Source organism: Enhydra lutris, unplaced genomic scaffold (assembly GCF_002288905.1).
Source record: "Enhydra lutris kenyoni isolate GAN:26980312 unplaced genomic scaffold, ASM228890v2 scaffoldscaffold31, whole genome shotgun sequence".
Lineage (NCBI taxonomy): Eukaryota > Metazoa > Chordata > Mammalia > Carnivora > Mustelidae > Enhydra > Enhydra lutris.
In genome coordinates, this window is record NW_019154115.1 from 5260245 (window position 1) to 5285712 (window position 25468).

Here is a 25468-nt window from a genome sequence, read left to right on the forward strand (position 1 = left end):
GCATTATCTACGATAGCCAAATTACTGAAAGAGCCCAAATGTTTATCAGCTAATGAATGGATAAAGAGCATGTGGTGTGGGGCGCCTGGGTGGCTGAGTGGGTTAAAGCCTCTGCCTTCAGCTCAGGTTATGATCCCAGGGTCCTGGGATCGAGCCTCGCATCGGGCTCTCTGCTCAGCAGGGAGCCTGCTTCCCCCTCTCTCTCTGCCTGCCTCTCTTCCTACTTGTGATTTCTGTGTGTCAAATAAATAAATGAAATCTTTAAAAAAAAAAAAAAAAAGAGCATGTGGTGTGTCATACACACACACAATGGAATATTACTCCGCCATAAAAAAGAATGCAGTCTTGCTATTTGCAATACATAGGTGGAGCTAGAGAGTATTATGCTAAGTGAAATAAGTCAGTCAGAGAAAGACAAGTACCATATGATTTCACTCATATGTGGATTTTAAGAAACAAAGCAAATGATCTTAGGGGTGAGAGAGGCAAACAAACTAAGAAACAGCTCTATAATACAATTGATACATACTGGAGAGGAGGTGGCAGGGAGGGGCGGGGGGGGCGGGAATGAATAGGTGATGGGTGTTAAGGAGGGTACTTGTCATGAGCACCAGGTGTTTGTATGTAAGTGATGAATCACTAAATTCTACACCTGAAACTATATTACACTGTATGTTAATTGGGATATGAATAAAAACTTGGGGAAAAAATAAAAATATATGTTTTTTTAAAAAATTGAAAATAGTTAAGTCTCCATAATGTCTTAAACTGCTCCCTGATCTATGAGAATTGTGTGTTATCTGTGACATCTTTGGTAGTCATAGTCCAGCTTTTCCTAGTTACTTGGATTGGAAATCTGAATATTATGTATGATATTGAAACCTGAATTAGTCAGACTTCATGTCTGCACTTACCAACATTTGCAGATAATTAGAGTTGATATCTTGATTTTAGGAATAATTTATCTCTGAAGTTTAAGCTGGGAAATCATTGAATTATATTCTCAGAAAATGACTAGAATTTGACTTTATATTTGGTATTTGCCTGAAGAATTAGGTATAAATCATTCATAAAGTGTGTGATCAATCCAAACCAATAAAATCCCTATTATAATAGAAAAATATACTGTAATCTTGGAGTAGAGAAGGTTTTTCTATTATACAAAACCATTAAAAAGAAAAGTTGGTAAGTTCATCACCATAGATACAAAATATTACTGTATGATAGAAACGACCATAAGCAAGGCAAAAGGAAAATGTTACATCCTATGAAAATATCTACAACTCATATCACAAGGTCTAATTTTCCCTAAATTAATAGGAGAAGCTCCTTTAAATAAGTAGGGAGAGACCTCCTACCTAGTGAAAAATGAACAAAGGATTCACCAACCACTGCTCAACATGTTAACTCTTGACTCTTCAGAGAGTCCATGAGGTCAAATGTATTTTTATTATGCCAAGAAAATATTTGCCCTTTTCACTCTGTTGACTTTTGCATAGATGGTAGAAAACCAATTATGGATAAAACCACTAAAAGAGAATATATAAATGAACATTGGTCTGGAAAAGAAAAAGTTACATTAAAAAAAAAAATCATGCTGACTTTGGGGAAGCTTGAAAGTACAGAGAAGCGTAGAGAATAAAGGATATTATTCCACTCAAACTAGTGTTAATAATTTGGTGTGTTTGCAGATTTAAAAAAAAAACCTACAATATACAAATTTATGTCCAGTTTTTAACACAACATTAGCAATTTTCCATTTCCATGTATCTAAAAGCTCTATGTAATCAACTTTAAAAAGTACTTCCTTCGACCTTGTAAGAGAACTGAGATGTAGGGGGTTCACCTTTTCCCTCATCTTTGTTTAATGCTGATTAGAACTCGGGCCTGAATAGCCTGTTTGATTTTCTTCACTCTCTTACATAATTCCGAGCTAACCCATGCTGAACTACTTAGTTGGCTAGATGATGATTATGAATGCTGAACAAAGGCAACTCTTCTATTGAATACTGGTTAGTGTGTAGTGGAATCAGTTCAGATTTTTCCAGCTCCCTGAGGCTTTTATATTACATATATTACATAATGTATTAGTCATTTATTTGGCTTCATTAAAATAGTCAATATCAAGATGTCCTGAAATTTATGTGATTGTGATCCGTCATAATGGACATTCTGTGTTGATACTAACTCCACATCCTGTTCTCTTCCTCAGTTCCACAGTGCCATCTTCTTCTGAGGCATCTTTTGCAGACTGATCTTCTATTTCAGAGGCCTTTTTCTTAATATATCGTCTGCTTTCTGAACTCAGAACTGAAAGTGGAATAGCAATCTTGTAATTCTCTTGATTTTCATCCTGCAGTGTGTTTTAGAATGCATGAATTTGGAAGGGTTAGCCTGAATGCCCTTGGAGCTGCCCTCCACTTCCACCTTTTTCAGGTGAAGCCTTTTTTTTTTTTTTTTTTTTTTTCCAGGTGAAACCTTTTTCAGGTGAAACCTTTCAGGTTTCTGTTTCTGAGATAGCATATCTTCCTTCTTTCTTCCCAAAATCAACTCAGAAATCTGTCAGTTTATTTTCCCATGCTGTTCGAAAGATATCAGCATACTGGCATAAATAGCTAACTTTGGAAAGGAACTCTTAAAATATCTTTTTTACTGTGAAGTACATACAGAAAAAGCACAGCAGCATACATACATATCTTAATGAATTATAAAGGAACTATCTAAATACCACCCTTGGGTCAAGAAATAGAACATCGCTAGCACCCCCAGAGGCTCTCCTCTTTCTCTTTCCAAACACAATCCCTTTTCCCTCCCAGCATAAGCAATAACCTGAGTTTTATGTTAATCACTTAGTCTGTTTTATTTGTTGTATGTATGTATGTATCTCGGAACACTAGAGTTTTGTTTTACCTGTTTTGGGACTTTAAAAATGGAATAATCATGTAACTTGTTTTCTATTTGACTTAATTTACTCAGTGTTATGTGTGTAAGACTTATCCATATTGTTGTGGTTAGTTGTAGCTCATTGTCGTTAACGTAGTATCGCAGTATACACATATACCACAGTGTATCCATTCTAGTGTTGAAGGACTTTTGGCTTATGTTTTGGGGAATTATGAATAATGCTTCTGTGAACATTCTGATACATGGATTTTTGATGGACACATGCACATATTTTTGTTGACAATACATAGGAGTGGAATTACTGGGTCATAGATACATATATCATCAACGTTAGTTACATAATAGTGAACTTTCTTCCAACATGGTTGTACATACTAGCAGTGTATGAGGGAGGGTTCCCAGTTGTTCTACTCCACTACATATGTTGCCAGATTCCTTCATTTTAGCCATTTTAATGGGTGTGTCAGAGTGGTTTACTTTGCATTTTTATGCTGTGACTCTAATGTGCTTATTCCATAAGTGTATTGGCCATTTGGCTGTCCTCTTTTGTGAAGGACCTGTTCACATCCCTGGCCCATTTTTCTAATTGGGTTGCCTGTTTTTGTTTGATTTGAAGTTCTTTATGAATTCTGGTTACTCCTGTTTCAGATTTTTTTTCTTCCACTCTTAAATGTATCTTTTTTTTATGTTCAGTTAGCCACTGTATGTCATTAGTTTTTGATGTAGTGTTCAGTGATTCATTAGTTATTTATAACACCCAGTGCTCAACACAACATGTGCCTTCCTCAATACCCATCACCCTGTTTTAAAGGTATCTTTTGATTAGCAGAGGTTCTTAATTTTAATATAGTCTAATTTATCACTCTTTACTTTTAGGGTCATGTGTAAGAATTTTTTTTACTACCCAAGGTTATAAAGATCATCTTTATTATCTTTTAAAAGCTTTATTGCTTTGCCTTTGATATTTAGGTATCCAGTACACCTGGAGACAGTTTTTGTATGTGATAAAATGAAGGCAGTGATCTTTGTTTTTTTTTGTTTTTTGTTTTAAGATTTTATTTATTTGAGAAAGAGAGAACACAAGCAGGGGGAGGGGCACGGGGAGAGTGAGAAGCAGACTCCCTACTGAGCAGGGAGCTCAAAGCAGGGCTCAATCCCAGGACCTGGAGATCACGTCCTGAGTTGAAGGCAGACACTTAACTGACTGAGCCACCCAGGTGCCCCTCCAATTTATTATTATTATTTTTTAAAGATTTTATTTATTCATTTGATAGAGATCACAAGTAGGCAGAGAGGCAGGCAGAGAGAAAGGGGTAAACAGGCTCCCTGCTGAGCAGAGAGCAGAGAGCCAGATGCGGGGCTCGATCCCAGGACCCTGGGATCATGACCTGAGCCAAAGGCAGAGGCTTTAACCCACCGAGCCACCCAGGCGCCCACAATTTATTATTTTTAACAACTAAAACATTTAGAAAAGTTGCAAGACTAATACAATGAGTACCCATGTACCTTCACCTAGATACAACAAATGTTAATATTTTGTCATGTTTGCCTTTCTCTCGCTTTTTTTTTTTTTCTGAACCATTTCAGAGTTTATGACAGTTTACCCCTAAATACCTCAGCATGTATATCATAAGATCAAAGGCATTCTATTTAACCACACCCAGTGTAGTTGACGATCAGGAAGTGTGACATTGACACAAGACTGTTATATAATACACAGTCCATATTAAAGTTTCAGCAAGTGTCCTTTATAGCAATTTTCTTTAAACAAATGTCCGTCAAGGACCATGCATTGCCTTTGGCTGTCAGGTGTGTAGTCTCTTCCCTTTACTCTTGAATGCTTCCCTCACCTTTTAGGCAGTGATCTTTATATTTCCACATGGATATCCAGTTTTTCCAGAACCATTTATTTAAAAAATACTCTTAGAGTGCCTGGGTGGCTCAGTCAGTTAACCATCTGACTCCTTGATTTCAGCACAGGGTCGTCAGATCTAGCCCCACATTGGGCTCTGCACCTTGTCAGGAGGCTGCTTAAGATTATCTCCCTCTCTCACCCTCCAACTGCCTCCCCACCCCCGCTGGCTTGCTCTAAAATAATAATAATAGGGGCGCCTGGGTGGCTCAATGGGGTAAGCCTCTGCCTTCGGCTTAGGTCATGATCCCAGGGTCCTGGGATCGAGCCCTGCATCGGGCTCCTTGCTCAGCAGGGAGCCTGCTTCCCCCTCTCTCTCTGCCTGCCTCTCTGGCCACTTGTGATCTCTCTCTCTCTGTCAAATAAATAAATAAAACCTTAAAAAATATAAAAATAAAAATAAAATAATAAAATAATAATAATAATAATAACTAAAAAATTCTTTCCATAGTGTCATGAAGTTCCCCTTTTATTATAAATCAAGAGTCTATATGTGCATTGATCTGTTTCTATGCTGTTTTGACTTTGTACCAATACCAGGTTTTTTAATTAATACAGCATTCTAAAAATAATCTGCTGTAGCAAATCATCCCACCTTCTTCTTCAATCGTGTTTGATTATTCTTGGCTCTTTATGAATCGGCTTCACAAAAAGTCTCTGGGGATTTTTACTGAGATTCCTTTGAACTAATAGATTGCTTTATGGAGAATTGACATTTTTACAATATCGTTCCCATCCATGAACATGATTTCTCTCTCCATCTAGACCAGTTCCTCTCAAAAATGTTTTAAAGTTTTGTTTGTAGTGACCTTACACATTTTTTCTCCTTGTCTGATGACCTTTTTCAACTCACTTTCTTTAGATTTTCTACCTTTACAGGCATATTGTTCATGAATAATGATAGCTTCCTTTGGTCTTTTACAGTCTTTTTGCTTGTTATTTCTCTTTCTTACATCAGCTAGAACCTCCAGTATCCTGTAGAAAGGAAGTGCTGATAGGGATCATTCTTGGCATGTTTCCAGTCTCAGTGGGCAAGCTTTCAGTCTTCTACCACAAAGTATGATGTTTGCTATAGAATTTTTGTAGACGCTTCTTAAGTGTGTTCCCTTTTATTCCTGTTTTTTTTAAGAGTTGTTACTATGATTTTATGTTGAATTTTATAAATTGCTGTTACTGTATGTATTTTATTGACACACACACACAGTGCATTTCTAATGTTAAACCATAATTTACATATTACCGCAATAAATCAACTAGTCTTACAGTAATATCCTTTTTATATATTGCTTGAATAGGTTTATAGTATGTTTTTAGGATTTTTACACCTGTGGTAATAACTAAAATTATATTAGTGCTTTTAATATCCTTGTTATGTCTTGATATCGAGGGAATGCTGGCCTCTGAAAATGAGTTGGGTAAGCATTCTTTTTAAAAAAACTTTTGTGGAAGAATTTGTCTTCTTGTTTGCTAGTAAAATCATCTGGGCCCGTAGTTTTCTTTCTGGAAAAGTTTTAAATTATAGATTGAATTTATAAGATTTTTCACATTTTTAAATTTATTCTTTGACAGTATTAATTACTTGGATTTTTGTAGAAATTCTCCAATTCATATAAACTTTCAGATTTACTGACATAAAGTTGTTCATAGTAGCTTCTTAACTTTTTTATCTACAAGATTTATAGTAGTGTCCCTCTTTTCATTCCTGCCTTTGGTTATCTGTGAATTCTTAATTTTTCTTCATAGTCTTGCCAGGGTTTTAAACTTTTTATTAGTCTTTTTAAAAAGTTACATATTGGCTTTGATCCTCTTTTTTTCTAATGTTCACTTACTCTTATCTTTGTTTACTTTTTTCTCCTTTGGTCTACTTTGTTACTCTTTACCTAGTTTCCTGAAATTGGTGCTTATCTCTTTAATTTTTAGCCTTTCTTCTTTTCTAATGTATGCATGTAGGGCTGTAACTTTAGGGTAGGCAGTGTTAAAGTGTATCATATATTTTGATACTGTTGTTCAAAATAATTTCTAATTTCCATTGTGATTTCGTCTTTGTCCATGGATATTTTATTATTTTTTAAGATTTTATTTATTTATTTGTCAGAGAGAGAGAGCGAGTGAGAGCGCGTGTGCATGCATAAGCAGGCAAAGTGGCAGGCAGTGGCAGAGAGAGAAGCAGGCTCCCTGCCGACTAAGGAGCCGGATGTGGGACTCAATCTGGGACTCAATCCCAGGACCCTGGGATCATGACCTGAGCCGAAGGCAGTGGCTTAACCAACTGAGCCACCCAGGCGTCCCTGTCCATGGATATTTTAAAGTCTATTTCTTAATTTCTGAACGTATAGGAATTTTTAGTTTTCTCTTTGTGATGACACTACCAGGAAACTTATTTTAAATTACTTTAAAGGTCAGGTAAATTTTTTTAACCCCTTGGAAATTTATTTTCTTACTGTATATATTTTGAAGATTTTTATTTATTTATTTGACAGACAGAGATCACAAGTAGACAGAGAGAGAGGAAGGGAAGCAGGCTCCCTGCTGAGCAGAGAGCCAGATGCAGGGCTCGATCCCAGGACCCTGAGATCATGAGATCATGAGATCATGACCTGAGCCGAAGGCAGAGGCTTAACCCACTGAGCCACCCAGGCGCCCTGCTTACTGTATATGTTTTAAAATAAAGAATATTCTGGGCACCTGGGTGGCTCAGTGGGTTAAAGCCTCTGCCATCGGTTTAGGTCATGGTCCCAGGGTCTTGGGATCAAGACCCCACATCGGGCTCTCTGCTCAGCGGGGAGCCTGCTCCCCCCCCCCCCCACCTACTTGTGATCTCTGTCTGTCAAATAAATAAATAAAATCTTTAAAAAAAAATATTCTGAAGTTGTTAGATACTGAGTTTTTATATGTCTATTATGTCACTTAATGTATATCAAGTTGCTTTACTGGTTTGTGTATACACATTTATTTTTTCTGTGGTAGTTATAGCATTGTCTGTTTCTTTGAGTATTTCTGTCAATATGTTACTTTAAACTTTCAGAAGCCATTTCTTAGGTACTTCCAAATTTGGAAACCTACCTTCTTCATAATTTGAGCTTTTGTCATTGTGAAATATCCCTTTTCATCACAAATTAACACTTCTTACCTTAAAATTTACTTTGCCTGGAACTTATTTAGCTACACCAGTTTTCTTTTGATTAAACATGCTGGGTCTTTTATTCCCATCTTTTTACTTTCAGCTTTCTAAATTCTAATGTTTTATATGTGCCCCTAATGAATTTCATATACTTGGGTTTTCTTTATTAAGACACTCTGACAGTCTTCAGATTTTAACAAGTGCATTTAATCTATTTACATTTAATGTAATCCCTAATATATTGGGATTTAAATCTACTATTTTATTTTGTGTGTTTTATTATTCCTACCTGATAACATGTTCCTTTTCTTTATTGCCTTTTTGGGGTTTGTTTTTGTTTTTGTTGTGTTTTGTTTTGCCTTTTTCTTTTGATTACTTTTTATTCCATTTTTTCTTTTGTTAGTCGCAAGTTTTATACTTTTTTACTCTTTTTTAAATAGTTAACCTAAAGATTACAACATAAATCTATGACTATCAAAGTCTATTAATTTGTACTTTTATCTTCAATGATATAAGGACTTACATATGCTTCAGCTGTTATTATATTATATATTATATATGATGTAGTTGCTCTTGTTATTTTTAATTATCTGTATACTTTAAATCCGCACATTATTCTTATGTTTTATGTAGTCAGTATTCATTCAAAATTACTCATATATTTTCTTTTCCTTGTTCTTCATTTATCACCCTGACTTCTCTTCATTTTTTATGTCCCTTTAGTGCAATTGTATTGGTGATTGTATTTGTAATTGTATCTTAGTCTGTGTAAAAGTATCTTTATTTCAGCTTCATTCTTGAAGGTGGTTTTGCTTGGTGTAAAATTCTAGATTGGCAGTTTCTTTCCTTGCACCACTATAAAAATAGCATCTATTATATTTTGCTTTCCATTATTTCTGTGGAAAAGTAATCTTTGAACCGAATAGTTTATTTTTGTTGCATGTGTATATGTAGTTTTCCATTTCATAACTCAGTTAACATTTTTTTGAGTATAGTTAACACACACAATATTACATTAGTTTCATGTGTACAACATAGTAATTCAACAAATATATGTTACGCAGTGCTATTGCAGGTAGTTACGGTACCGCTGACTAGGTACCCTGTGCTGTACTTTCCAGCCCTGTGACTTATACATGCCATAACTGGAAGCCTGGATCTCCTACTTCCCTTAACTCATCCCTTTGCCCCCTTCCCTCTGGCAACCATTGGTTTGTTCTCTACATTTAAAAGATCAGATTCTTTTTGTTGATTCATTTGCTTTATTTTTTAGATTCCACATATAAGTGAAATCATGAATTTGTCTTTATCTGACTTTTTCACTTAGCAGGATACCTTCTGGTTCCATCCATGTTGTCACAAATGGCAAGATCTCATCCTTTTTTTATGACTGAATATATTCCATTACTTTTTTATCCATTTATCAATCAGTGGACACTTGGGCTGCCTACGTAATTTGTGAATTAATGCTGCAATTAACATAAGGTTGCATATATCTTTTCAAATTAGTGTTTTCATTTTCTTTGAATGAATATCCAGTAGAGGAATGACTGGATCATATGGTTGTCCTACTTTTATGTTTTTGAGGAGCCTCCATAGTGTTTTCCAAAGTGGCTGGACCAGTCTGCATTCCCACCATTGGTGTAAGAAGGTTCCTTTTTCTCCATAGCCTTGCCAATACTTGTTATTTCTTGTCTTTTTGATTCTAACCATTCTGACAGAAGCAAAATGATATCTCATTGTGGTTTCGATTTGCATTTTCCTGATGATGAGTGATCTTGAGTATTTTTTCACGTGTCTGTAGGCCATCTGTAGATCTTCTTTAGAAAAATGTCCATTCAGGTCCTCTGTCCATTTTTTAATTGGGGTGTTCGTGGTTTTTTTGGTTTTGAGTTGTGTAAGCTCCTTATATACTTTGCATATTAACCCCTTATTGTTGGATAGATGATTTGAAAATATCTTCTCACAGTCAGTAGGTTGCCTTTTTTGTATTGTTGCTGGTTTCCTTTACTATACAAAGGCTTTTTATTTTGATGTAGTCCTAGTATTTATTTATTTTTGCTTTTGTTTTCCTTACCTTAGGAGATATATCTAGGAAAATGTTGCCATGGCCAGTGTCAGAGAAATTATTATCTGTGTTCCCTTCTAGGAGTTTTTATGGTTTCAGGTCTCACATTTAGGTCTTTAATACATTTTGAGTTAATTTTTTGTGTCTGATGTGAGAAAGTGGTCAGGTCATTCTTTTGCATATAACTGTCTAGTTACCCCAGCACCATTTGCTGAAGAGACAGTCTTTCCCCTGTCATATATTTTTGCTTCCTTTGTTGTAAATTAATTGACCATATAAGCATGGGTCTATTTCTGGACTCTGTTACGTTCCATTGATCTTTGTGTCTGTTTTTGTACAAGTACCATACTGTTTTTTATTACTACAGCTTTGTAGTATCTTGAAATCTGGAATTGTGATACCTCCAGTTTTGTTCTTCTTTCTCAAGATAGCTTTGGCTATTCAGGGTCTTTAATGATTCCCAAATTTTAGTATTTGTTTTAGTTATTTGAAAAATGCTGTTGCTATTTTGAGAGAGATTGCATTGAATCTGTAGATTGCTTTGGGTAATATGGACATTTAGCAATATTAATTCTTCCAGTCCATGAGCATGAATATATTTTCCAGTTGTTTGTGTCATCTTCAGTTTCTTTCATCAGTATTATGTAGTTTTTGGAATACAGGTCTTTCACCTCTTTGGTTAAGTTTATTCACAGGTAGTTTATTCTTTTAGGTGCTATTGAAAATGGAATTGTGTTCTTAATTTCTCTTTCTGCTACTTCATTATTAGTATTTAGAATTTTAACTGAATATTTTTGAATATTAATTTTGTATCCTTGTTGCAGGTATACTTTTTTTCTGACTACTTTTTTTTTTTTTTTTTTTTTTTTAAGATTTTATTTATTTGACAGACAGAGATCACAATTAGGCAGAGAGAGAGAAGGAGGAAGCAGGCTCCCTGCTGAGCAGAGAGCCCGATGCGGGGCTCGATCCCAGGACTCCAGGATCATGACCCGAGCCGAAGGCAGAGGCTTCAACCCACTGAGCCACCCAGGCGCCCCTTTTTCTGACTACTTTTAAGATTATCTCTTACCTTGGAGTGCCTGGGTGGCTTGGTTAGGCATCCTGACTCTGGATTTCATGATCTCAGGGTCAAGCCCTATCTCAGACTCCATGCTCATCACCAAGACAGAGTCGCTTGTCTGTCTCCCTTTGCTCCTCCCCACAGCTCATGCTCTTACTTTCTCAGTCTGTCATAAATAAACCTTAAGATTATCTCTTGCCTTTTATTTTTAGCAGTTGTTTCTATGTGCGGACTTCTTTCTGTTTATCTTCCTTAGAGTTTGAATGCTTTCTTCAGTCAGTAGGTTGATATATTTAATTGGTTTTGAAAAATGCTCTGTCATTATCTCTTTAGTATTCTATAGGGTCTCTCTCCTCTTCTGGTATTCTTTCTACGTATGGTTGATCTTTTTATTTTGTCCTTTCTAACTTTTTACCTTCTTTTCCTAATTTTTTCAGGAAAAAAATTATTTTCTGCTTGATTCTTTGTTTACTTCTGCCTTAACTTCCAGTCTACCATTTCAACTCTGTCTTTCTATCTCCTTTAGCATGGTTATTTTAAGTCTGTCTGATAGCCACAGTATCTGGAGTCATTGAAAGTTTCTGGGTTTTGTTGTTTTCACTAGTTTTCATTTACATTGTCTTGTCTCCTTTTGTGCTTAGTTACCTTTGATTATGTGTCATACATAGTATTTAAAAAACTATTTGTAGAAGTATTTTGAGGACTGAGAGGACATGATTTTCCTCCAAAGTGTGTTTTCATTTTTTTTTTTTTTGTCAGATTCTAGGGCACTTGCAATCTGGGGTTACTTTAATCCGGTTTTAGGACTTAAATTTTCAGAACCATTCAAATGACTTGAAGCTAGGCTACAGTGTCCACAAAGACTTTTATTTCAGCTTACCCTTGTTTAGGATGCAAACCTTGGGGATCTCAGTGTCAGGCATGGAAGTTTTACCAGGCAACAGTCCATACCCTTGTGTGCGTCTGGACTCGTTTTTATTTCTACCCCAGGGATTGGCAAACTTTTTCTATAAAGGACCAGAGGGTAAATATTTTAGGCTTTGTGAACCATACGGTCTTTGATGCAACAATCAGTGCTGCAGCTGTTTTTCGGAAGAGCCTAGACAATGTGTGAATTAATGAGCATGAATGTATTTCTGTAAAGATTTATTTTCAAAATCAGGCACAAGGCCAGATTTGGCCCAAAGCCATAGTTTGCTAACCCCTGCTCTAGTCTGTCAGAAACTCTGCTCAGATTCTCAGCTACATCTTCTTAAATTTAGATTAGCCCTGAATGCCGAACTAGCCTTTCTTTTGTTTGCTTTTGTTAACTAGCTCTCTGGTGCCTTCAAGAATATTTTGGTTTTGGTTTTGTTTTTTTAAGATTTTATTTATTTATTTATTTGACAGAGAAAGAGAGATCACAAGTAGGCAGAGCAGCAGGCAGAAAGAGAGAGGGAAGCAGGCTCCCTGCCGAGCAGAGAGCCTGATGCAGGGCTCAATCCCAGGACCCTGAGATCATGACCTGAGCTGAGGGCAGAGGCTTAACCCACTAACCCACTAAGCCACCCAGGCGCCCCTATTTTGGGTTTTTTATGTTTGGTCCAGGTGCTCTCAGAAGGAGGTTTAATCTGAAATACCTAGTCTGCTATTATCAGAAGCTAAAGTCATATACAAGGTAACTAAATTAAAAGCAATGAGATTCCCCCCCCCACCCTAATCTCAAAAAGAGAATTTCTTGAGGTGCTGTCAGAGAATCTCTCTCACAAGCATCCCGTAATATATAAATGACTTTTTTTTTTTAAATGAAACTGACTTTTCAGGACATGTTTCTTTAGCCTTCCTAGAGAGATTGTGCATTCCAAGGTTAAAGTTACAGAGCAGCATTGTCTTTCAGACCTTTGTGGATGGAAATGTTCTGTATCTTGCACTATACAGTATGGTAGCCACTAGCCTCCCGTGACAATTGAGCACTTGAAATGTGACTAGTATGAATACAGCACTAAAATTTTACATTTATTTAATTTTAACTAAATTCAAATAGCCAGGTATGGATACTTGTTTGGAGTGGACAAAGCTTATATTAAGTGAAGAATCTCTCCTCTCAGGGCATAATGTGTTCCCACAGTGCCACCTACCAAAGTATCCATTTTCTAGTTCTCCTGCAAGAAATACTTAATCTAAATTTGTTTGATGGACAGTATCTTCTAAATATCTGAGGGCTTGCAGAATGTTTCCATTTATTCCTACCATTTACCTGGTTTGATGGAAGTACACTTGCTCTTCTGAACAGGCTGCATACACCTAATGCAGTCACTCAATTTACTGCTAACACATATTTTTCTTTGCAGGGAAAGGGGCGACTTCGTCGAGGAAACTATCCAAGTCCATCCTCTCCTGTTGTGGTCCGGTTGCCCTCCATGTCCGATGTCCCAGAAGAGACCTTGACTAGTGAAGCCACAGTGGAGACTGACATCACAGAACAACAGCAAGCAGCCATGCAGCAAGAGGAGAGGGTACTGACTGAGCAGATTGAGAACCTACAGAAAGAGAAGTAAGTTTCCAGGAGGAAAGGGAGCCACCAGTCGTTACCTGTTCTCATTTTCTGCATTCTGTGCTCTCTTGGTTTTTCCTTTTTTATTAAATCTCCCCTATGTACCAAGCACTGTATCCGGTAATACAGGAGATGCAAAGATGAAAAAGACATGTTGCCTGGACTCAGGTAAGAGCGTGAAGAGTTGTCACCTCAGTGAGGGAAGCTCCATGAGCAGGTGTACCTGAAGCTTCTTGAGTGACAGTACTGGTGACTGTGATAAGGTGTGTCAGTCTTAGCCAGGTTTCTGACAGGTCTGAGATCAGCCTCATTGAACAGGTTGGTCTTCAAAAGGAGGAGTAAGGATTCCTAGGCTAAGACAAAAGTCCCTTTCAAGAATGGGCGTCATTCAGAACTCCCTAAAGTGGGACACCTTGGTGGCTCAGTCAGTTAAGTGTCTGACTTCAGCTTGAGTCCTGTATAGGGCTCCTTGCTGGGTGGGGAGCCTGCTTCTCCCTATGCCAGCTGCTCTCCCTCCTTGTGCTTGCTTTCTCTGTCTGACAAATAAATAAATGAAATCTTAAAAACAAAACAAAAAAAGAAAACTAAAGAAGGTTATTATCTGAAGATCAATATAGCCATGGGGCCACCAACTGGATGGTCAGGGTAAGGCAGCAATTCTAGTGCGTGCTGGGATACTAGGTGGGGAAATTGGTGGCAATTTAGGAGAGAGGCAGATAGTCAACTCTCTGCCCTCTACCATCACTAGAGCAAGGTTAAGTAACAATAACACTACATCTTGGGGATAGCACAGACATGCTATGGTTCTTTTTGAGGGTACTGTGTATCGGTTCTTATTGACAAAAAAGGCTCTAAAGTTTTAAGGGGATTTTTGTTTCTGAGTTCCAGGATCCCAGGTCTAAGAGATTGATCCATTAGGAGACATCTGAGTCTGTTAAAATACGTTTTGCCTGTCAGGAGTGATTCTAGAATTTTGGTAAGCTAAAAAAAAAGCAGCTGGGACTCAGCTGTACAGAACACGATAAGGCAGAGGTTGTGCACCTTGACCAGGGGCTAGCTATCTAATTTGAAAAGAAGACCTCACTCAGCTTTGATGAAAATGTCACTGGAGAATATAGTTTGAGCTAGGTAGAGTGGAAGCAGAGCTAAGAAGGCTCTGAAAGAAAGATTTGATGAGAAAGGGAGTAAGAATTGGAAGGATAAGGAAATTGTGGAAGTTTGGGACTCAGAGCTAGTATATTTCCAGGTAGTGACAAACTCTAAAATCTGCACATTGGAGAAATTGTCCACGTAATGTGAAGGAAAGATTGTTAGAAGTAGCAGACACAAGGACACTTTAGTGTGAGAGTACTGAGGTGAGCTTTTACGAAGATGTTTATTGACAGATCAGGTGACATCAAGTAGTAGCGAGAAAGCAAGATCAGGAACCAAGTCCAAGACTTGAGGGAACAAGGGGCACAACTGAAAGGTAGGTTGGATGCCTGATGAAGAGGAGTAGAGAATGCTTGAGTGGAGGTGGCATAAGAGGCAAAGGACAGAAAAGACCAATGATGTTTTACTTCATCGTTAGTGCCAGTTCATGGAAAATAGTTAAAGAGCTAGAAGGAGGGGCGCCTGGGTGGCTCAGTGGGTTAAGCCGCTGCCTTCAGCTCAGGTCATGATCTCAGGGTCCTGGGATCGAGTCCCGCATCGGGCTCTCTGCTCAGTAGGGAGCCTGCTTCCCTCTCTCTCTCTCTGCCTGCCTCTCTGTCTACTTGTGATCTCTCTCTGTCAAATAAATAAATAAAATCTTTAAAAAAAAAAAAAGAGCTATGGGACGCCTGGGTGGCTCAGTTGGTTGGACGACTGCCTTCAGCTCAGGTCATGATCCTGGAGTCCCGGGATCGAGTCCCACGTCGGGCTCCCAGCTCCGCGGGGAGTCTGCTTCTCTCTCTGACCTTCTCCTAGCTCATGCTCTCTCTCACTGTCTCTCTCTCAGATAAATAAATAAAATCTTAAAAAAAAAAAAAAAAAAAAAAGAGCTAGAAGGAATTTCAGAGATTATCTCATGTCATCTCTTTGTTTTGTGGATGAGGGGGCTGAGGTCCAGGGAGAGGAAGGTACTTTGCCAGTGCATTCATATGAGTGTAGAGTGAGTTTAGAACCCTGATCTGGTTATCAGCACAGAGTTCATTTTACCAAAATATCTTACAGCTGCAGCATCTTTTCCCCCCGCTCACTCTTTGCTCTGTTATAGGTCTCAGACTGTGTTTGTATCCTCCATCATTACTGTGGCTTATGGGTCTTTATCACCATTTTGGATGGGAACAGTAGGAAATGTGACTGTTTTGCTACTTAAATTTCTTTCATCGTAAGTCTTTTTTTCCTGTTGTCTTCCTTCCTCCTCTTATCAAACACTGGTGGATTTCTTGATTATATCTTACAGGGAGGAGCTAACATTTGAGATGCTTGTACTGGAACCCCGTGCTTCTGATGATGAAACCCTTGAGTCTGAGGCCTCCATTGGGACTGCTGATAGCTCAGAAAATTTGAATATTGAGTCTGAAGGTGCCATCTCTGAGAAATCAGGTAAATGAACATATTAGACCAAAGAATCCAGATTTGTTTTGCAAGGGAGGAATAAGGATTCCCAGGCTAAGACAAAATTCCTTTCAAGAATGCCTGACCTTGGGGCGCCTGGGTGGCTCAGTGGGTTAAGCCGCTGCCTTCAGCTCAGGTCATGATCTCAGGGTCCTGGGATCGAGCCCCACATCGGGCTCTCTGCTCAGCGGGGAGCCTGCTTCCCCCTCTCTCTCTGCCTGCCTCTCTGCCTGCTTGTGATCTCTGTCTGTCAAATAAATAAATAAAATCTTAAAAAAAAAAAAAAAAAAAAAGAATGCCTGACCTTATGGGAGAAGGTGACAAAGTCCTAAGGAATTCAAATATACTGATCTTTGTGAAGCTTCCATTATATATTGTTCATCAGACCCAATATTTAATGTAATGCAGGTTTTTGTCAACTTAATGTTTTCTTCTCTGTTTACCACAGAGAAAACCCAATAATTACAACACATGTTGTCTTACTGATCCATGATCCATGTTCTAAGGGTGGTTGATAGGAGTTGGGCCCTGCTGAGAGATGGGCTTATACCAAAGGAGGTATTTAACTATGTGGCATGTCTCAGGGAGACATAGAATTACTACATATCCTGGCAGTATTTTATTTTATTTTTTAATTTTATTATGTTGTATTAGTTACCATTGTTAGTTTTTTGTTTTGTTTTTGGTTTTTTTTTTTAATATTTATTTGCCAAAGAGAGAGAGAGAGAGAGCGCGCACAAAAGCAGGCAGAGAGGCAGGCAGAGGCAGCGAGAGAAGCAGGCTCCCCGCCAAGCAAGGAGCCGGATGTGGGACTTGATCCCAGAACCCCGGGATCATGACCTGAGCCGAAGGAAGCGGCTTAACCAACTGAGCCACCCAGGCGTCCCCATCATTAGTTTTTGATATAGTGTTCCATGATTCATTGTTTGCGTACAACACCCAGTGCTCCATGCAATACATGCCCTACTTAATACCCATCACTGCAGTAAACCATCCCCCACCCCGCCTCCCCTCTGAAACCCTTCGTTTTTTCCCCCCAGAGTCCATAGTCTCTCATGGTTCATCTCCCCCTCTGATTTCCTCCCCTTCATTTTTCTCTTCCTTCTCCTAATGTCCTCCATGCTATTCCTTATGTTCCACATATGAGTGAAACCATACGGTAATTGTCTTTCTCTGCTTGACTTATTTCACTTAGCATAATCCCCTCCGGTTCCATCCATGTTGATGCAAATGGTGGGTATTCATCCTTTCTGATGGCTGAGTCTCCCACATTAATAAAATCATGAATGAAAGGGGAGAGATCACGACTAACACCAAGGAAATAGAAACGTTTATTAGAAATTATCACCAGCAACCACATGCCAACAAATTAAGCAACCTGGAGGAAATGGATGACTTCCTGGCAGTATTTTAAATGATAGTGACAGTCCTTGGCCTTTCCTAATGGCGTAGTCGAACTCCAGACTTCTTGGGGTTGATTCTTAAATGATATGTTTAGAAATGGGCAACTTCTCAGGTTATGGCTGTGAACAGAGTAGGTCAGCCTGGACACTTCAGACCTCAGCCCACCCATCACACGGGAATGGTGAAACCTATTATTATGGGATGATTTGCTTTAGAGGAAATTGTCACTTAGAGCTTTGATCTCTTTTTTTGAATTAGAGAGAAGCTTGGTCCTTAGCTCCCTGAAGGCAGCTGGCAAATCTGAACCTTCAAGCAAGTTACGAAAACAGCTAAAAAGGCAGCAAGACTCTTTGGATTCAGTAGACTCTTCATTCTCTACTTTATGTTCATCTAACACTGCATCTTCTCATGGGACCAGAAAACGATTTCAGATTTATTCTAAATCTCCTTTCTACCGAGCTGCCTCAGCTGGCGAGGCCCTGGGAGTGGAAGGGCCATTCGGTCAGACCAAATCCCTGGAAGACAGGCCTCAGTTCATCAGCAGAGGAACCTTCAACCCTGAAAAGGGCAAACAGAAATTAAAGAATGTGAAAAACTCACCTCAGAAAACCAAAGAGACCCCAGAGGGGACAGTTGTGACTGGCCGCAGGAAAACTGTGGACCCAGACTCCAGCTCCACCCAACAGCTAGCTCTCTTTGGAAATAATGAGTTTATGGTCTGAACTGGCAGCTGTGTGTCCCTTCATGGCTACAGAGTGGTAAACACATCTCAGCTTCGGGGCCTCTTCTCATCCCCTCGTCCACAATAGTCCAACCTAATTGTGGTCCTGCCTCTTGCCCAAGCATACAACCAAGAACTTGTGTGCTAATTTCCTGGGCCTCCTGCAGAAACAGAAAGGCCTCTGTGAAGCCTGCTGGGGATGGTGCCAGCTGTGCCTTGGCTGCTGTATTTGACTGGGGAGTTCACTAAACAGAGCCACCGGGGGCCTGCGGATTTGGGTCAGTTGTGGAGATCTTCCTAGTTGCCTCTCCTCCATCCTCTTTTCCTTCCCAGAGGTGGGTGTTGAACTGGGGGGAACATGGTGGGCCTGAGGGAACCACTGATTTTTGACATTTGAAGAAAACATATAAATCTTTCTTAACCGTGAAAGCAAAAGCCTTTGGGTTTATTTTGGGATAGTTAGGAGCTGGGGTAGAATATAATTTTTTTCCAAGGATTTATAAACAAAAAGCTTAAGCCCTCTATTTTAAGATTTTTGAGAAATACTCCATGTTATATTCTGGGGAAAGTAAAAATGTAATTGTTTCCATGAAGCCATCAGAGCATGTCTCAGACATCTGGTTACATGATGAAGAAGAGAGTACATGTTTTGTTTTTTGATGATGTTCAGTGTCATAATAATGCCGGTTTCACTCCTGGTTAGTTTCTGCCAAATATATTGCATGGGCTGAAGTTTCAGTTTTCCTACTGTACTCAGACTTCCTGGTCCTAGGATTAGGTTCCTCTAATTTTTTTAAAGCATCTCAGAGATGTGGTGATCCCTAAACAAGAGGGTCTCATCCTAATCCACCCAGGCTTTCCTCTTTGTATAGATTAATAAGCTGAAGATCACGTACGAACCTGTTCATCTGCTGGTGGATTTCCACCACAAACTCAGACAAGTGATGTGACCGTCTAATCACTTCTCCTAAAACATTCATACACAACACTGCATGAATAAGTGTTAACAGAAAGCTGCCAAAAAAAATTAAAAATTTTTAATATAACCATCTAACTATTACCTTCTTTTCCTCAGACCATCAGTATTAAATAGATGAAAAAATAAATCAAGGACTACTTGAAGCTATTTTTGTTAATATTCTGGTTACTGAAGTTTACTGTAAATATATATGTATAGTATGCATATTTCTTTTTAACCTTATGCTTCCCTCCTCCTGGTGGAATTTCTTCCCACAGATTAAGGGCCATTGGATAGGGGTGAGAGCCACTATCCCAGGGTTGAGGGAAAAACCAGACCATCTTTTTCACCACTGGGTGTCTCCCTACACCTGAGCTATAATAGCATTTTAAGCTTCTTAGCATTTGTGGGATTAGAAATCTGTTTTTGCTATTTATAATATATGGAAGATGAAACATGATACTCTTTCTTGAGATAAGTATGTGAAAATGTTTATTTTTAAAGTTACTAAATGCATCTTGTCTAACTACCACGTGCACTGTTCTGAAAAAGAGCCTTTACCATCTGTAACCTGAATTTTGGTTATTCTTTCTTTTCATACTTCGATTTGAAGTTGTGGAAATGTTAAGACTTTGTTAGGGCAGATTCTCTCCTGTTACACAACACTGAACCTCATGTCACTGCCTCAGTGGTTATTGTCAAGCCCCAGAGGTCAGGCTTAGAACATCATTCTGAGTGGCAGCTAAAGGTAGCAGGAGTCTTACCTCTCCCTGGTTTGGTTTCAGAAATGAGCTAGGGAAAGGAATCTTTTTAAATCTCCAGAATGATGATGGTTGTGAGTAAGTGTTAGATTTTATATCCCGCAAACATCTGCCACCTTATTCATGCTGAGGAATAATAAATGTTAAAGCCTTTTAAAAATCGAACTTTGGAGAATCTCTTAGAGGAAAGCCCAACCCCTCAGCATGGTCAGGTCCCAGTGGGACTTCTGGGGCCCCAGGGCCCCAAGCCAGGCTACGCAGGCTGTTTCAGTATTCCTGGGGGAGTAGTGTCCTGCTGGGCATGGACTGCTACTCTCTACTTGCTCCAGAACATTGATTAAATACCACATGAGAAAGAGATGACCCTTGTTGGATAATTTCCTTTGGCTCCAAGGAACGGCCTAGAGAACACATCTTGGCATATGTTCTCCCTTCTAAATTTTTGCAGATTTTCTTTGTTTGTTTGCAAAATAAGTTTTTGGCAGTTGGAAAAAAAAAAAAAAAAATTACTCCTGTAGGCCACTTTAGAAGAACTAGGCAATGGATGTTAAGAGACTTTATATTTCTCAGGGACCTGAAACCTGAATTTGGATAAAATTAAATAAAAAATACTTGTTTTTTGGTTGCTAGATTTGTGGATTTCTAGTCATTTAACAAAGTGCCAGAATGGAGGGTTGTGGGGGCGGGGAGAGATCCGCACAATCCTAAGAATTAAGAGCAAGTGTGGGACCCCCCCTTTGAAGGAAAGAAAGCTTTGCTTCTCATAGGATAACAAATACTGTTGGCCTAACAAAGAGATGAAGCCATAACTCCTAAAAACTGTCAGAACCAAGTGCTGTATCTTCTTCCATATGGTCTTAACTGGTCCTCTCTGTGGTTAAAGTTATGTCACCACAAAGTGATGCTGTATTATAATCATTTACAATGAAGATGTGTAACCCTCATATACATCGCAGCTGCGCTGCCCATTGCTTCTGCTTTGCTTTTCTTTGATCTCACATGCTACAGACAAAAATCCCTGTGTGGCAGCAATGGGGCAGCCCCACATTTGGAGCCCATACTCCAAAATACAGAGGAATTCTGTTCGTATCACACATTCCAGCCCCAAACAAAGCCTGGATTTGCACTTCTCCACATTAAAGCCAGCTATCCCTTATCATGGAAAATGAAATAGAAGCAGAGAAGTATCATTTTAAGGTTACATTGTGTATCATAAGTGAAGCAAATTTGTTTAAACAGCAAGGATCAGGGAGGTGACATACTTAGTTTGTAATGCACTTCCTGCCATTTTAATTCCTTTGCTACTCTGGGCTTCTAGAAACACAAAGGGGAGATACAGAGTTCTCAGTACCGGCCTTGAAGAGACAGAGGGACCTGAAGTCAGGGAATGGGATACCAGAGCCCCTACCTTCTCATACTTTGGAAACCAGCCGCAGCTCTTACCCTGCTGCTGGGAGGTTAGTGGAGACTTCTGTGTTCTTGACAGAGGGTGGTTTTCACTGTCAAAGACAGAGAAGAGAAGAGGGGGTCCCAGAAGCATGCTGAAAAGAGGAAGTCCAGCAAGGTTCTGCAGGCCCACTTCAGTGACTCTGGGCCATGTTGGGTTTATTTGTTTTTGTATTTTTAAACTATAACTAACGAATGTGTACCTTTCACAAGCACTTTGGTGAACTAGAGAAGAAATTCTCAGGATGTGTTCAAAGCTAAGAGAGTTTTAATTTTAAAAAGAAACATAGTTCAGATGGTTTTCCTCATCGGTGGGGGAGCTAGGCAATGGGCATGCATCGTTCTGTGTTGACAAATGCATTATGTCTATCCATAATTTTGTGACAGTTCCCCAGCACTGTCCACCCAATAACACAATGCCGGCCTTGGTAGTAAGTCCTTGGCATTTGAGGGAGTCCTCAGTCTTTCTGTGCCCCTCATATAATTTTTACCACTTTTTTTCTGGAACCACTCCCACATTTGATTTGGTGTTAAAAGGTAACAGCAAAATAATGATTGTGGAGGTGGATCTATTAGGTCTTATCGGTCTCTTGGTTAAAAGTGTTTTCAAAAAAGCCACACGAAGGCACCTATCCCCTTGCTATTCATTTATAATTAATACCTATTATCAACCCTCTTAGGTCATATAAAAGTTGGCACCTTTTGAACCAAGTAATTGCATTTACTAGAGGAAACGTGTGGATTACAAATTAGTATTGTATTATTTTAATAGATTCAAAGTAATTTATAAGTATGCTGAGTGTAAATTTTTAAAAGACTATGTATTGTAAAAAGACATATCCTGTGAAATATAATATCATTTTACTGTTTAACAGAATAATTCTATAAAAAGAATGATTTATCTCACCCACAGAACTGATTACATTCCTGATGCAATCAACAGGCACTTTGTAATTTCCTTTTGGGTTGGTTTTTTGGTTGTTGTTTTTTTGTTTTTGTTTTTGTTTTCTGTTGTTGTGGGGGGGGGAGCAAAACATCATCTGTAGAAAGTGCAGTTTGTGTCACTCCGAATATGCACTGTACAGCTACACAAAAGCAGCTTGATGAACAAATCACTCCATGGCTCATTAAAGAACAAAGCTTCCAGAAGCAGCAATATGTGTGGTTTGTTTTCTGACCATCCTGGCTCCCATCCCAACTCACTCCAATCCCACTCCAAGGAATAGCAGTGATTTTTGTTAAGCTGATTTTTCTTTTAAGGAAAGGGCTGAGCCCCAAAGTTTACAAAGTGCAGAAGCAGTAATTATGGGAACTCAGCTGAATTCAAGTGAAAGTGAGATTGGAGATACTCGTTTTATGTAATAGATGCTAACTGCCAGGTATTAAGACTTTCTTTAATCAGCCTAGAGCTAGGCGGACAGTGAAGACAGTAAGTCTACGGTTAGGATCCTTACCAAAAAGACTGAAGAAGTAGCAACATGTGCTAGTAGAGGCCCAGGAATTAATTCATCCCTAGGTTGTCCTTTTCTTTCTGCCACTATGCTGATTGACTTTGGGAAAGTCAATAGCCATTTCTGGGTGTTAGTTTTCCCATCTGGAAATGAGCTTTCTTCCTCAGGTTTTCTTCTCTGTATAACTCCCACTGACTCTCGGGTCTCAGCATAAAAGGCAGTAATTTCCTCTTCCCCCTTCAGCTGGATTAGATGTGTTCTCAACAGTGCCCGGTATTCATGGCATCAAAAACTGTTTGAGGGGCATCTGGGTGACTCAGTTTGTTGAGCATCTGCCTTTGGCTCAGGTCATGATCAGAGGGTCCTGGGATTGAGCCCCATGTCTGAGCTCCCTGCTCAGCAGGAAACCTGCTTCTCCCTCTCCCTCTGCTGCCCCCCCATAGGATTGTGCACTCACTCACACTCTCTGTGTCACATAAATAACAACTGTTTGATAAAAGCTTCCCGAGGCAAGAAATGCGCTATCTTGCTGACTCTTAGATCTCCAGCACCTAATGAAAGGTGCCCTTGCTTAAATATTGAATGAGAAGGTTGAATGAGATCGGAGGTTCCCAAATGCCAAACTAGGTCTCAGGTGAAATGGAAAGTTACTCAGTTTTTAAAATCCCGAGATCATCTTCCCATTTTTTTTGCATTGTTTACATTTTTGCATTAAATTAATGTCAAAGCGATTAGGGTAGTGAATTATTTCTTCAGGTTTCCTAAATTGGCCAAGTAAAACCTAGAAATGCCATTTTAAAAATGTACCCCTGTGGTAACCAAATCAACAAACCTTCCCAATGCTTCTTGGCATCTTTGGGTCTTTGTCTGCATTTCCTACCATCAAATAGTCCCTTAGGGTGGAAGAGGATGACTGTCTCACAAATCTGAAAATTGCAGTTGAAAAGAAAGGCCAGATAGGTCCACAGAGACTGTCTCTGTGTGCTTTATAAGCAAAGACATTTCTGGCTTTAAGGGCAAAAAAACTTTCACAGTATCCCCTCTCCTAGCAACAATGCTAAATGCAATGTTACCCATTTGAATGTCAATGGGACCAATTTACAGCAAAATATTGAATAAATCCTGAGATCAACTGACTCTGTATCGTATTAGGAAAACAAGAGCCACTCAGTGTATTTCAGGTGAGGAGGACATAATACAGGAAGTAGGGGATTAATAATACACACTGGAAGAACTGGAGAAACCCAGATCCGGGAAGCTCCCACAGAAGGTCGAGAAAGCCAACACAGACCTAAGCCAAAAGATCCAAAGAGCTTTCTGGAAGCTACTGCAATTCAAAGAAGGCTGCCTGAAATCTCTACCTTCCCACACAGCTGACTGCAACTGCCTCCAGACAGCAATGATTTCCTCGTTGACCTTCCAAGGCTCGAGTGAGAGTGCCTGCCTTCCATGAAGGAGCCACGGGGGGAAGAGGATCACGGGAAATGTAGTTCCCGGCATCTCTGCAGTGAGGACAAGACCTTAGAAGGGGGTGGTATTGATGCCTGGTTGACAGCAGCTAATCCAGGCCAGAAATGTGCCATCTTGCCTGTGTACCTTGTCTATTTCTCCAAGACTTTCTCCTGGAGATCCCAAACAATCTCCCCTGGTACAGAATTGCTGTGCTCACACATCCCAGACCGGTACCAGCACATGAACTTCAGTGGGCCACTCTGCACACCTGTGTCCTGAGATGCATGACTATAGAGGAGATAGATGTCCAGGGCCTATCTGGCCCTATTGCAGCCTTCTTTCTTGCTACAGTGCCTTTGCTCAGGCTTTCTATATGCAGGCCTTTCAACCTTATGGATGAAAACTCTTGATAGGGAACTGGATAGTATAATGGCATTATAGACATTAGATGGATCGAATAACGGGCAAGTCTGGTGCTTTTAGAAGATCAAGAATATGGGGTACCTGGGTGGCACAGTTGGTTGGGGGTCCGACTCTTGATTTTGGCTCCAGTCGTGGTCTCAGGGTCATGGGATCGAGCCCTGCATCAGGCTCTCTGCTGGGCATGGAGACTGCTTAGGATTCTCCCTCTCTCTCCCTCTTCCTCTGCCACCCATCCCCGCCCTATCTGTATCTATATACCTATATCTGTATATAAAGAAGATAAAGAATAGTTTAAGTGCTCAAGTGGAAAGGGCTCAAGCTGGACCATACTTGCCATACTCTTTCCTCCTCAGGCACCAACCCAGCTAGTGTCATTTCTAGAGCAGAGTGTCCTGAACCACATCCTTCCATCAAGGCCCGATATCTCTATGAGCTGGGAGAATCCATACATAGGCCAAAGGGCAAGAAACCCCTAGGATTTCAGATTCCTCACATGACCTTCTACTTTTGACTTCAAGCATTTCTTCTTGGAGGACAGGAAATGCAACAGAATCCTTCAGCCATTCCAGGGGCGGGGGACTCTGCGGGGTGGGGGATGGCAGTGCCAGAGTTAGGGGGAGTTAAGTAGAGTCACACCAGGGTTCAGGTTCTCTCCAAGCCTCAGTTTTTTT

General features: G+C 39.5%; 1 protein-coding gene across 2 annotated transcripts in view; it reads left to right on the forward strand.

The window, feature by feature from the left end:
* Positions 1 to 22617, forward strand: part of LOC111153187 (myosin IXA) — a 282109-nt gene extending 259492 nt beyond the window's left edge. For both annotated transcript variants that reach the window (XM_022512043.1, XM_022512044.1), the window contains exons 40-42: positions 13399 to 13601; positions 16027 to 16169; positions 17844 to 22617. In XM_022512043.1, coding sequence (XP_022367751.1) covers positions 13399 to 13601; positions 16027 to 16169; positions 17844 to 18307 — 810 coding nt within the window. In that variant the 3' untranslated portion in view covers positions 18308 to 22617. The remainder of the gene's footprint in view (positions 1 to 13398; positions 13602 to 16026; positions 16170 to 17843) is intronic.
* The last annotated feature ends 2851 nt before the right edge of the window (positions 22618 to 25468 follow it).